Source organism: Mastacembelus armatus, chromosome 20 (genome assembly GCF_900324485.2).
Source record: "Mastacembelus armatus chromosome 20, fMasArm1.2, whole genome shotgun sequence".
NCBI lineage: Eukaryota > Metazoa > Chordata > Actinopteri > Synbranchiformes > Mastacembelidae > Mastacembelus > Mastacembelus armatus.
In genome coordinates, this window is record NC_046652.1 from 8,127,081 (window position 1) to 8,142,157 (window position 15,077).

General features: G+C 39.3%; 1 protein-coding gene across 1 annotated transcript; it reads right to left on the reverse strand.

Moving 5' to 3' along the window:
- Window positions 1-4,373: 4,373 nt before the first annotated feature.
- On the reverse strand, window positions 4,374-13,384 carry LOC113121766 (thiosulfate:glutathione sulfurtransferase). Its single transcript, XM_026292531.1, has 4 exons — window positions 13,237-13,384; window positions 5,224-5,340; window positions 4,962-5,124; window positions 4,374-4,578 (listed from the first exon to the last, which is right to left on the reverse strand). Exons 1-4 carry the CDS (start codon window positions 13,355-13,357, stop codon window positions 4,524-4,526), a joined length of 456 nt encoding a protein of 151 aa, XP_026148316.1. The 5' UTR covers window positions 13,358-13,384; the 3' UTR covers window positions 4,374-4,523.
- Between the last annotated feature and the right edge of the window lie 1,693 nt (window positions 13,385-15,077).

Sequence of the window (15,077 nt, forward strand, 5' to 3'; positions counted from 1 at the left end):
CCTTTAAATGTATCCCTTTCCTTCCTGTAAATGGCTTTTAACACAACTAATAGACAAACACAGACACACTGGGTGCCTTTGAGATGTGCCAGCAAGGTGAGCTCTTCAGGGAGGGGTAACTGGTCCATGCTGAAACCCTGAGAGGTCTGGCTGGCTCTGGTCCTGTCCTTACACAACATCCCTCCGCTCATTTATTCCCAAAACTCAAAATCTGGCTCCAGTCCAGATAACAGCTCCATAGTAAAACTCACACCTGTGTCTAGATGATAAAAACTGATCCATCTTATCCATCTTCCTTTCAGTTTCTGTAACAGAAATAGGGAAAAATATGCCAAGAAAACTAGAAACATTTGGAGACCTGGCTCAAACCCAGGAGACTTTTAAAGATTTCCTCAATCTATAATACCCTAACTGGAGCCATTCCTCAGTGGATCCAGAATCATATTGTTGTCCACATGAGAAGGGAAGCACCAAAGAAAAGCCAGCCACTGATGCTAATAACCTTGAACTCTCAGAACAAGAGTGCAGCACTGAGTGTATCAGAGTAATAATGACAGGTCGGGAGGAATGTAAGTAATGAAAGAGAGCCACATATATGCACAACCACAGTCTATATGTGCACATACATTATTAATGTGAGGGCAATGGTTATGTGCTGGAACGCTGCAAAGAGCTCCAATGCAGGGTCTGTAGCAGAACCAGTGCTAGGTGATACTGATTTCCCTCTTCACTCTTTTGTTTCCTGGACCTCCCTCTCAAATTAACCACCTGATGCTGCTGTTCTCTCAATGTCAGTGTGCAGAACTCTGACCTCCAGCTGTGGGTGAAATGGGCCCAATCACACCTTTAAATGGACAGTACACACACACACGTGTGTGCACATATATAGTTGGTGGCTCAGTGTATATGCTCTGAAGCCATTAGGAAAAATGTACAGTAATGGGAGATGGTCTTTTTAACTGCATTAAGACCTAAGACAGTTTGGTTACATTATCAGGTTTACTGGCAGTGCAGCCAGTTTGACTGACAGTTTTCTATGTTCATATCTAGAAAATGTGTCATATCTCCATGCATAAAACAGTGTGAGCATTACAAGACGATTCACAGTGTGCACAGTGCACATGGATAATGAACTGCACTTGTGGATCAAACCCTACCCGCAATTAAAACCAATGATCACTTTATCACAATCAAGCGTCAAGAAAAGAGTAAGGTCAATAAAGCAGAGGAAAAATTACACAAAAATATCTTCCTGCATGAATACCTATCAGAGCACATGCACGATCAAACACTTGTAAAGCTTGGTATTTAAGAGACACTGGAGCAGAGTGGTGTCTAACTATGCTTCTGTGTAATTTTTCCCAAAGGCAGAAAAAAAGCAAACAGACTTACAACAATGCTGCTGTTTCCAAGTGAGGAATCCATCACTTCTCTTCATCGGTGCAGAGTTAAAAGTTGTCCGGTCATCGCGTCCAGCGGTGGAGAGCAGGAGGAGCAGCAGCAGCAGCAGCAGCAGCGGAGGCAGCGGCGGCGCTCGGTGCCATTGCGCACAGACGAATGAATGTGAGAAACCTACAGATGAGCCGCGGCGCGCTCACCTACTGTATTTTATTTGACACCAACGCGCTGTGGCTCTGTGGCAGCTGCTAACAAGCGCAACGAGGTTGAACACTTTGAGTTTGACCGGTCTCCAAACCTTGGACATGGGTATGCGCGGCGAAAACGTCAGGTGGTGTCCCCCTTTTGCGGAAGTGATGAATGAATGCAATGGCAAATGAAGGTGGCCAGTTAATACCCTACGGTCAAAATATTGTTTCATTTCATAAAAATATTATTTTCACTGTTCTTTTTAATTATTTTTTATTACACACGTTGTCATATCTACATGAATTAGCCTATTTTAAAATCCTGTCCCGGGGCTGTTTTGCCCCGTATGACCCTGAACCAGTCTGGGTCATGCCTGGCTGCAAGTGACATTCACATAAAAATAGCCACATGTTGACCTCATAAAACAACCAGATGCAAAAACCAGTAAGACCTTCTGAGCGTAAAATAGGTCAGTCCGGGGGTATTTGCATGAGGGGGGGACTAATAACAGAATTGCTGGTTTAGCGTCCTCTGGGTCCATTTTTCACAAGGAATGCCAAAAAACACCCAACGAAGAGCAACAGCGCCAGCTCAGGTCTTAAATTTTACATTCCTAGTTAATATGCTTCGTTTTGCAATCTCCATGGCATTATAAGATAAAAGTAGCCTAACCGAACAGGAGCCGTAGAGCGCACATCAAAAGAAATGAGAGTGACCAAGGTGATACAGTGACACGTACCCGCTGGCAAAAGAACTACATTCAAGGCTTTTCTATAGCACTTTTTTTGAATGTGGTTTTTAAAAGCAATGAGAAGCAGGCGGTCGATCATGGTTTCTCTGTAAGAGGCAACAACTAACAGCCTTAGATTGCTCATTCTTCGCAACCAACCTGCAGACAGTTTGTGCTACAACTACTCTTAAAGCGTCCACATGTCCTTGGTGCTCACTGGAAATCTGTCCGCCCTTCCTCACAGGAGCACATTGGCCATTATCTCATGTGCAGTGTGGAGCTGAAGAGAATCCTAACACATAATGAACTGTGGCAGCAACCACAACATATGTTGAATTCATGTGTCATGAGATGATGGACAGTTATACATGTAGAAAATAAAGGTGTTTTGGACACCAGCAGTGGCATCTCCAACACATTACACTTTCATGGTTACTAAGGTGAACAACTCTGTCTTAAAACTCACAGCGGGCCACCTGCACTCTCACCCTCTTACCAGAGACCATAAACTCAGCATTGATTCCTCCACTGACCTACACAAGCACACGCCTGCTGTCCTGTTGAGGTTTTGCAAATAGCCTCAATGAAAGGGGAAAGAGTGACATGGAATCTTCTTCTCTCTGAATGCCAGTCCAGTCTGCTGGACCTTGTGCAGACTGGACAGCTGTTTGCGGGGCTGTTACTCAAGATTCTGTCACAAGACAGACCTTGACCAGATGACCAGATGTAGTCAACCCATGTTCCTCGAGGCTCACCGTCCTGCTTGTTTTCCAACGATCCCTGAACCCTGACCTACCAACTACTTAGTGGCTGAACACACCTGATCCAGGTAATCAGCAGTGGGTTGGGCAGGGATAGTTGGAAAACAAATAGGACAGTGGCTCTCAAGGAACATGGGTCGGTCACCGTTTGTTTATAGACTACCACCATCGTGAGAGGGCAAGGCTTCAATAATGATAGAGGACACTGATAAGGAAAAAATGAGGGGAAAAACATTTTCAGTGTTGGCTGTAATTTTGCTGCCATCTTCTGGGGGAGAGACTGAATAGCTACTATTCCACACAGACACAATCTCTGTACCCAAGCAACATTTGAATATGATTACAGAAACTGGAAACATGAAAAAACAATGCATGCTTCAAACTCTTGATGCAAAAACCTTGAATATTGATTCTTCTGATTGATAATTCTGTTGATGGGTGTAAAGTAAACTGAGAAGCAGCTCAAACCTGCAGAATTAGTACTGAATGGTGTTGAAACAATCTCAGGACACAGCAGTAAACAAAAATAAATGTATGAATGAATATACAAGTGCATTTACCTTCAATTTTCAGTATTACTAAAAAGCATTTGCATAACTATAGGCATAAAATCCTCAATAAAGTAACTGAAACCAGCTCAGATCTTTTGCTGGAAAAGTGACTCAAATGATTAATAATATTTTTTGTATCATTGCAATTAATTCCACAAAAAAAATCCACTTATTGATGGACCTATCGTTGCAGCTCAAAACAAAAACGTTTAAAACGTGGAAATTACTTTTGATGGACATGTGAAAGTAATTTTGGCCAAATCTCGCAATGGTAAATCTCTTTTCAGTTCATGATTAATATAGTTGTTTGTTAAATGTGTGGTTGTTTGATGCATTAGTAAATAAAATAAATGTTTACAGAGTGCACTTCCCACAGCAAAATATGTTCATGCAGTGAAAACAATCATCTACCATAAAACTACACACAAAAATGAATACAGCCATTAGAAGTCATGCTTTAGGCCAAAACAAAAAAAACATAAAAGTGAATGTCATAATGAAACTCTTTTGAAAAAATATTTTCAAAGCTTATGAAAATGCTTTGGGGCTTTTATTTTGTTTCCTTTTTGTCTTGTCTTGCTTTTTCTTGTAGGATCATGTTTGCAAAATCCAATAAAATCAATTAAAATAACAAAATGGAAAATGGAAAAAAAAATGTTATATGTTGTTTTTTTCTTGTTCCAACTACATATGCAGTATACTAAAACCATTACTATATAGTTGGAGGCATATGCAAAGATATGATGAATTTTGTATATAATTTAATCAACATTTTCACACATTTGGCACACATCATAAATTATCATCAAATTGCATATATGCATAATCAATAGTTGGATATTCGTTGTGTTTGCACTCAAGATATTGCACGAAATTACAGAACTGAGCCCTGATTCATTTTCCTTTTTTCTCTACCCACTCGGTGTATCCTCCTTTGTAATGTCTCGCCCTAAGAAAAAGAAACATAAAGAAGATAGTTCAGTATGTTATTGTTTTTTTTTTCTACTAAAAAGTCATGGTAGTGACTTTGTCAATAGTGAAGAATCTGAGGACACCGTACAAAACAAGTGATTAATAATTATGTAACATGAAAATGTGCTATTAATAGGGCTGCTTAGCTACTCAGCAACAACTACTGCTCATGATGTGGTTTAGCAGGGTTTACATTACTTCTTGTGACTGCAACTTAATTGAGTTCATCTACTATAGTTCAGAGAGTTCATCAAATATTTGTTTGCCCTTTGGGTAATAACTGGATGAATCATGACCTTTACGAAAACATGTAGTAATTGGACTAGTAGAGTGCAAACACTTTCTTTGGCTGGTATTTACCTGCTGAATCCTAGCTGATAGGCAATGCCCAAGGCTTTAAGGCTCCTGTTGCCACTTTTGCATTGAAACACAATGTTGTCATCATCTTTCCCTGGAGCCTTCACTTTAAACTTCTGCTCAAAGTGCTCAGGGGACAACTTCAGAGACTCCTCTAGTTTTCCCACTGATATTCACAGAAACATACAAATAAACACACTTAAAACGCCATAACAACAACTCAGACTACTCTCTACAAGTTTTTGTGGTTTGTTTTTTAACTTACGTGGGATGTTGACAGCATCTGAAATGTGTCCTGCCTGGTACTCATCAGGATTTCTCACATCAAATAGTTGGATGTCATGCTTTGACAGCATGGTCTTCAGCTGGAGGTAGGTCACCTCTGAAATTGAGGCAAAAACATTCAATGTTTATCCAAACTTTACTATATAATTGATATTCACTTTTTGCCAAATTGGAGCAACTATATTGTTGCCTATAGCCTGCAGTAGTTCAAACTCACCATCCATGTGTTTAATGGTAATCCGTGTTTATTCAACTGTTAGTGCTGGTAAGTGTTGTTCTTGTTTTGTAATGAGGGTAAACTAGAGCTTTCCCCTGGCCACCGACAGACTATTGTTTTCCATTTGAAACAAAAATGCCAGTCAACCAAACGCTGTTTTAAAGAAAAACATGACAAACAGTGAATGCACCAGCTACAGTGCATTCAGACTGAAAACAGTGGCAGCAAATACACAGTCAGGCTTCAATAAACTCATAGCTGAGCTACATTTTTATGGTAGTAAGCACTCAAATAAGACTTTAAACCGAAATTCAAACCACTATATTCTCCATAGACCTAAATAAAGCTTTAATGTTGAAGGTTTTTCTGCCTTTCGTGTAAGAAACAGAAACAGAAAGATTAATTTTCTAAAACTGCTCAAAATTGTTTTCTTTTGTGGACATTGAGTCTTGCTTTGTCACAATAAGCATCAGTTTGGCAATGATAAGGTTTCATTTGCAGAGCATTTATGATCAACAAAAACTTATATAAAACACATTGTATGATTACAATCAATCAATCAATCAATCTTTATTTAGAGACTCCAGGATCCATAAAAAAGAGAAGAAAAAGAGAAGAAACAACTTATACACACAGTTATACAACTAGTGAGCAACATTACCAGTACTCCCAGAGAGTGGACTGGTACCTGATTTCACTCAAAGCCAGATTACAATCATTTTATGGTGTATTTTTCAAGCCATTTAAGCAAAAATGACTTCATAAGTCAAATATAATATTGTGGCATTGAAAACATGAATTTCCATCCTGCATAATAACCCACTAGCACTACAAAGTATTGTTTGTCTCAGTAAGATCCATAGGTAATCATTATATGCAGTCCAAATCTTCTGTTTGGTCTTCTTGAGGTTTGTGCACAGGACACCGTGTTCGGAGGTGGACAATAAGCTTTAAAGAGTCTTACTTAGACTACAGCAGAACATATTACCCTGTGCATGCAAGATGCAGCATGACTGTGTCATTGTGTAACTGATCTGTAATATACACTTATATACACTTATAACTTGACCTGACAAGGAAAAATCTGGATACATTTAATAAGTCTTGACTTGAAACCCAGCATTGCTTGGTGAAAGGATTACCAGATAATCAGCATATATTAAATGATTAACAATTGTTCAACCCATCAAACGTCCCGTACGACAATTATTCAGCTAATAAAAATCTCATCAATGTAAAGGCTAAAGAGCACTGGAGATAATAGCAACCCCTGGCACACACCATTAACATCAAAGGGAGCAGAGACTGCACAGCCCCACCTAACCTACATACTCTGATAAAGACATCAATGAGCAAGAATCCTGACAGTACTATCTGGAACTTATTTATTGTGATTGATCCGGGCAAAGGTCAATACAACCAATAAAACAGATCTATAACTTCTGTACAATCTCCTTCAAATAATAAATGCACATACCAGTAGTTTTATCTGTTTATAAAATATACTTTCACAAGCAGTACAATAACATCCTTTCTAGGACTTTGGATAAGGAACTATAAAACCTATAACTGTTAATATTACCAAACTTACCAATTCTGTCTCTACTATAGGTACTATAATTATAAATATTACAATATGAGTTATGAGTTAAGTGACCAAAACTTTGATCTCAAAATTTGGGAAAAAACTAAGAAAAACAGAATTTGGTGTTAACCGGGAACTGCTAAAATATGAGCTGGTTACATTTTTAAGAAAATGTATTAGTCCCAAAGCAAAGCCTAATAAAACTGAAGAATGGCAAAAAAAAACCTCCATCTAAAGGCAAAGGCAAAGGCAAATTTATTTGTATAGCACCTTTCATACACTACGCAATTCAAAGTGCTTTACAAGGCATATAATTACATTAAAAGTATTGAAACGAGCATTTAAAAATAAAGACATTTAACATAAAATAAATTTAAATCAAGTAAAGTAAATTAAAATAAAACATAAAAGCACATTAAGGAAACAAAGATGAACAATTATTCGAAGGCAGCAGTAAACGACAGAGTTTTCAGTCCTGATTTGAATGAGCGGACAGTTTGAGCAGACCTCAGGTGTTCAGGAAGTTTGTTCAACAAGTGAGGAGCATAGTGACTAAATGCTGCTTCACTTTGTTTGGTTCTGGTTCTGGGAACACACAGTAGACCTGTCCCAGATGACCTGAGGGGTCTGGAAACCTCATAGGGAACTAATATATCTTGGATATATTTTGGTCCACAACCATTTAGTGCTTTATAAACTAGCAATAAGATATTAAAATATATCCTTTGACTAACGGGAACCCACTGTAGTGATCTAAGAACTGGTGTGATATGGTCCAGTTTCTTGGTGTTTGTAAGGACTCTGGCAGCAGCATTCTGGATTAGCTGCAGCTGCCTGATTGACTTTTTGCTAAGACCTGTGAACAAGCCATAACAATAATCTAACCTACTGAAGATAAATGCGTGAACAAGTTTTTCTGCATCTTGTTTAGACAGAAAACCTTTTATTCTAGCAATGTTTTTCAGGTGGTAATAGGAAGATTTAGTGATGGATTTTATGTGGTTGTTAAAATTCAGGTCTGAGTCAATGATTACACCAAGGTTTCTGGCTTGATTTGTAGCTTTCAATGACATGGAGTCAAGGTGAGCAATGACCTTTGACCTTTCATTTTTGGGGCCAAAAACAATCACTTCTGTCTTGTCTGTATTGAGCTGGAGAAAATTCTGGCGCATCCATTCTTTGACTTGATTAATACACTCACATAATGAAATTAGAGGACTATAATCATGAGATGATACTGAATATAAAGTTGGGTGTCATCTGCATAGGTATGGTAGTCAGTGTTGTAGTATTCCATAATCTGAGCGAAGGGCAGCATGTAGATATTGAATAAGAGAGGACCAAGAATAGACCCCTGAGGAACCCCACATTTCATTTTTGTTTGCTCAGACTCCTAGTTACCAAGTGAGACAAAATAGTCTCTATCTTGTAAGTAAGATTTTAGCCAATTTAACACTGAGCCAGTAACTCCCACCCACGCTTCTAGTCTATCAAGCAGCACATCATGATCAACTGTGTCAAATGCAGCACTGAGATCCAGTAGTACTAAAACAGAGGTTTTGGATTCATCATTATTTAAATGTAAATCATTTAAAATTTTAATAAGTGCAGTCTCGGTGCTGTGGTGTGCGAGAAATCCAGACTGAAGTGCATTAAAAAGAATGTTTTGCACCATAAATCTGTGAATTTGTTGAGAAACTACTTTTTCAATTATTTTTCCCAAAAATGGAAGATTTGATATTGGCCTGTAGTTACTTACTGCTGAAGCATCTAGATTAGGCTTTTTAAGAAGAGGTTTTATAACAGCAGTTTTTAAGGCCTGGGGAAACTGCCCTGACTGAAGAGAACTATTGACAATCTGCAATACATCTGGAGCTAAGCTGTTAAAAACATTTTTTAAAAAATTTGTTGGTAAAATATCAAGGCAGCATGATGTAGATTTTAATTGTAGAAGCGTTTCTGCCAGAGCTCTGTGATCAAGGAGATCAAAATGTTCTAGATTCACTGGAGAACAAGGAGGCACAAGTGATATTGTCATGTTCCTAGGACTGCAGCTAGAGATAGTTTGTCTTATCTTTAATATTTTGTCTGTGAAAAAGGCTGCAAAATCATTGCATGACTTTTTGGACAGCAGTTCAGAAGGAAGAGAGGGTGCTGGGTGTCTACAACAGACTCACAAACAAACAATGTGTGGGCATTATTGCTGTTTCTATTGATAACCTCTGAGAAAAATGATTGCCTTGCATTTTTTAGTTTTTGGTTATAGTTGTGAAGACTCTCTTTGTATAAGTCGAAATGAACCTGGTGTTTGGTTTTTCGCCACTTGCGTTCTGCTTGTCTGCATATTCTTTTCTGAATTTTAACCACTGTGGCTTTTCTCCAAGGTGACTTTGACTTTTTTCTTGCTGACAATACCTTGGTCTTAATTGGGGCAATGGAATCAATAACAGTCATAACTTTGGAACTGAAACTGCTTACAAGATCATCAACGGGCTGATGGCATGGTTGGTGATGGTGCAAAAACCTTAATAAATAATGCACAGCTCTTCTCGTTAATATTCTGCTTTTTGACTACCTCTGTTTCGCCTGTGTTCAAAACAGCAGGGGTGGTTGTTTTAAAAAAAACACAGTAATGATCAGAAAGAGCAACATCGGTCACCACCACCTCAGAAATATTAAGACCTTTAGAGATTATTAGATCCAGTGTGTGTCCCTTGATGTGTGTTGGATCTGTTACATGCTGAGAAAGCCCAAAGTTGTCCAGGATGTTCAAGAGTTCATTTGCACTTGCATCATTGAGATTATCAACATGAATGTTAAAGTCACCCACTAAAACAATACAATCAAAATCAATGCATACAATAGATGGACCCAGCACATATCAGTTAGCGCTTACTGTGCTGTTATCAGGCTGTGGAGACAAAGAATGATTTCCTTGACGGCGTGGAGGAGGGGATGGTGGATGCTGCAATTGTGATGATTGCAGCAGAGCTTGCTGAGGAATTGGTGGGGCATGCCGCTTTGAGGGGCTTCTGGGGGTGAAAATGACACTGGGGGAGGAGGTCAGTTTGGGCCCAGTAGAGCTGTGCTTCATCAGGTTGGCGAGGTTCTTGGTGATGGGGAATGGGATGCCCCGGGAAGATGGTGAACTAGGTTGGGTTTGCGGGGTTGTGGGAAGTGAATCCTCACAGGCAGTGTCTGCTAGTGGAGGGGGTGTGGCCTCCTCATCTTTACTCTGACTTCTCTCCATGTTAGAGCATTCGGGGGGGGAGTGTTGGCTTTGGATGTTTTGATGTTTCTTCATTTTGTTTAGATTCCCGTATCTTGTCCTTGGCAGATTCCCGTCGTATCTTGTCCTTGGCAGAGGGAAGGTTGTGGTGCAGGAAGAAAAATAGGTTGGAGGTGAAAGCTTTTACTCCTGATTTATTTAGAGACAATCCGTCTCCCTTAAAAAGATGCCTGCGATCCCAGAAATGGTTAAAATTATCAATAAAATGTACTGAGTGGACATCACATGCAGTTAAAAGCCATGTGTTCAGTGCTAGTAACCTGCTGAATTTCTCAGTTCCTCCTCTGACTGCTGGTAGAGGTCCACTGATAAAAACTTCTGCATTTAGCGACCTTACTGTGTTTAGCAGATTATTAAAGTCCTTTTTCAGGATTTCGGACTGCTGCTTCACAATATCATTTGCCCGTGTGTAGTACGAAGTTTTTCACAGTTGGGTTTTCTGCAACAATGCTCAGGATTTTGTCAGTAGTGTCAGAGACCATATCTTTTGGGAAACACAGCACTTTTGTGTTGTTACTGCACATCCGTCTCACATCTTTTATGGCCAAGTCACCCACAATCAGAGTCTGAGGCCCTGTTAGCTTTCCTCTTAGTTTTCTCTCTTCTGTTGTGTTTTCAGACCTTACCCGTCTCTGTGGATGTGGGGGATTGTCCAAGTGATCAGATGAAGATCCAGGGTCCTGCAGTAGTGGAGCGAATCTATTTTCTAGTTGTACAGTTAGTTCCTTAGGAGTTTTGTTGCTCCTTTTGCCTTTAGCTGTTATCCATGCCTGTGCTTTCCTCTGCACAGGAGTTGAGGAGGATGGTAACGCTGGCCAGCCTGTCGCATCACAGATTTCTGGGCGCTGAGTTCTGCCTGTTGCTTGTCCTGATTTTGTCTTTGGCTTTGCACCGAGAGCGTTCCAAGGAGGACTGATACCAGTAGTTTTATTTACCCGGACGCAACCCTCCTGTTGCTCGGTCTTGTTAATGCTAGTTATCTGTATACTAGCATGCTCTTGTCTGCTACTATGGTAGAGTGGTAGACTAGTGTCCTCTTTCCCAGATAGTCCATTTATCTCCACGTACATCTCTAACCTTTGCACTTTAGTTTCCAGCATAGTGATTTTCTGTGGGAGTTTGCTGTGATCGTCCTCAGGGAAGGGAGGCATGGTCATCGAAGGTTGATCAAAAATAAAAGTAAAAATAAAATCCTCACTAAAATTCCAAATGAGGTTAAAAAAGGGGTAAAATAATGTTAAAAAGTGTATTTTAAAATCATTGGGTAAGAATGCATGAAGTAAAAAGGAATAAAAGCAAAGTAAAACTGGTAGAAGCAGGAGCAAGCAGAAGTGCGTCTGCACTCTTCAGAAGCAGGAAGCAGCAGCTAGCAAACCAAAAGCTCCTAAAAACCCAAATATTCTTCTAAAAGAAGAAAAAAACTGAAACTAGCTGATCTTCCAATAAAGTTGGATAAATTATGCAAACAAAAAGGAAAAGGTGTGTTGGTCCGATCAATAAAAAAGTGTCTGGGAGGAGAAGGACAAACTTTATTTTTTTCAATTTACGAAAACATATTATGAAATTCACTGGTGAAATATTAATGGGTTTATTATAGACGATCATTTATAATTACTGTGATAAATCCTATTAAAATGTACGGCTCAGAGTGTTGCCAATCATGCACTGACGCCCTTATGAACTCTCAAACCTACAAAGACGGATGAGATGACCTTATGTGATAAACCAACCCCAGTCAAGGAAGTCGCAAAAGCAATTGATCTCTCAAACAATAACAATTCACCTGGTATTGATGGACTAACATGGGTTTTGTAAATCATTTCCCACTGCAATATCTCCTTTATTATTGTTTGAGGTTTTTAAAGAAAGCTTTGCCAGTATTGCCAAAGGGAATGGTACATTGTTTATTTATTGTCATTGCAAAAAAAAAAAAAAAATACAGGAGGTTATGCAAAAGTATCTGATGCAGTCCCTTCAGGTTTCACACTGTTTAAACAAAAAAAAAAACAAGAATCAATCCTTAGCTATCTCTTCTCTTAATATATTGCACTCAGTCTATTTGATTAATATTACTGTGATACCAACTGTTGTCCCATACTTTGCCTCTTATCTAATAGGAACCTGATAACTAACAGAACTAAAGAGGTTTCTTATGAGTTCATCCACAGGGTGTAAATTCACCAAGGACATTGATGTAAACTGTAGATTTTGTAGACTCCTGTACTTTTATTTTGGTACTACCCTTTTGTGACATGTCCTGGACTGGAAAAAGTGTTTGGCTCGGTGGAACCGGCTTATTTCGCCTCCCAGTTATGTATTAACTCGACCAATTGCAAATATTTGCAAACTTTCATATTCATAAATGCAGATTTACTGGAGAAAAACACCCTTTTTATTAAGGAGGACAAACAATACATTTCATTCTTTTTCTTTTCTGGAAACACGATAATATCTATAAAGAACTCCAGACTCTATACCCCTTATGAATGTTTCTATGTATAGATATGTTTATTCTATGTTTTCCATATATATAAATACATAAACAAATGAAGGCAAAAGTGTCATGTCCCACATAGGGGACAGATAAGAAGTGTTTACCGTCGTTTACCATCAGGATAGGAGACACTTTGGACTTTTTGCCTCTTAGAAAGAAGAAAATATGGACCGATACGGAAAGTCCAACATTTCCCCAAAGAAAAAAGTCCTATGGAGATAAAACCTTCCATCGCTTCATTTCACCATGAAATTATTAACAAAACAAGAAGAGCTGTTATATTATATATAGGATATAGGATATTTCCAACCAGGCTCACTAGAAAGCTTTAGTCATAGAGCTCTATAGTATAAAGTGCGCAGAGTGTGTATGTCTATGTAAATTATATTCTAGGAAAATTAGTTTTACCGTTGTCTCCATATTTAGGACTTGAGGTTGTGATGGTCCGACAAGCCGACTCAAACGTCGTGCGGCGCAGGACAGCAGAGACCTGGCAGAAGTTTCGTGCCAACACCGAGGACAGCATCATGAAGACAAGGGCTTTGCGCACCCTGCCGGTACTTTTAATCGACTGTAGACTCATCACCTGCACAGGACACTTAAGGACGCCTTCTTCTTTTGTTGTTGATTGACAGTGTGCCTGCCAACATGTGTGCAGTACCGCCATCCCCTGAACTGGAATATGGCGATCATTGAGTTAAATCTTAGCGAATATTCCATCCATCCATTATCTATACCTGCCTATTCCTATTTAGGGTGCCAGGGATCTGCTGGAGCCTATTCCATCTCTGTTTCAGGTGAAAGGCAGGGGTCCACCCTGGACAGGTCACCAGTCCATCACAGGGCCACATAGAGACAAACAACCTCACACACTCACACTCACTCCTATGGGCAATTTAGAGTCACCAATCAACCTGACATACATGTTTTTGGACTGTGGGAGGAAACCAGAGGACCTGGAGAAAACCCACACAAGCACAGGGAGAACATGCAAACTCAAAGTGTCAGGTTACGAACCAGATATTTTAGTGCTCCTAACTTTCATCTTTCATCATCTCGTTGTTAGAAGTTAGACTCGAGAGTTGGAGTTTTCTTTGTTTTTAGCAGCCAGTAGGGGGCACCCTTTCCTTAGCTTTTCTCCAGGGCCCCAAGCATCTGCTTGCTTTGCTTGTCCTGTTCGAAGGTCTCTGAATATGTGCTCCTCCCTCTCAGCATTTTGGGTAGGAAAATATAATACACTCGAAAGTTTGTTTCCTATGTGAACCTCCAAAAACAGAGCATCCTCACAGGAGACCAGTATGTTTTGGGTTTTGTTATAGTTTACAGATTATTATGTCATTTTTATATTAGGTACAGGAAACCTCAACTCTTCTCACTTCCAACTCAAAGCAGTCTAATAAAATATTCCAAAAAAGATGTAGAAGGGCTTCTCACTCCTACTTTGGCTACTAGGTGCTCAATATATACAATGCTTTATTAACACCTTGGCCTGAGAGATTCACTTGTCTCACTCAGAGTTTATGACCTCTCACAATGTATGTCTTCCAATTATATGCTGTCATGGCAAAAACACTCTCACATACTTTCCCATTGCTTCATACAGTTACATTGTAGGCACTGATGGGATATCATATCTCTCTGCATGAATGTGTCTTTAGTGAATCACCCTAGGGTGTGGCAGATGTGAGGAGGGGTAACCTGCACTCAGAGAGTTTAACAAGGCAGAGGTTAGAGCTTGTCCAGTCCAGTGGCAGCAACTATTGAAAACTGGCCAATCCTGGGGCACCAACTGTTATTATATATTATATTTATATGTAAATATAAATATATTTCTTGCTATATTATATTATCTCCTCTCTGCTGCTTCTCTTCATATATGAACTTATTTTTAAAATATCCTCGTTTTGTGTTTAAAGCTACAAGACAATGTGATCAGGCTAAAATGCCATTAATGGATACGTCTTTGGCTAACCAGAGAAAGAATAATCTTCACAGCTAGAATATTGATTTAAAATATGTAAGAATTTCAACTTCATGTAAATGTATGATATGGTGGCTTCAGAAACTATTTAGGCCTCTATAACTGAGATCTCAATATATATCTTAATTGACACAGGTATGCAGACCCTTGATTTAGTATTTTGTAGAAGCCTTGAAGAAAACATGCCTGTGAGAGCTATAGCTTTCCCAACCAGAGGATGGCGGTGTTGTGCTTCATCTGAGACATTTCAGAGGTATTGGGCTAATTC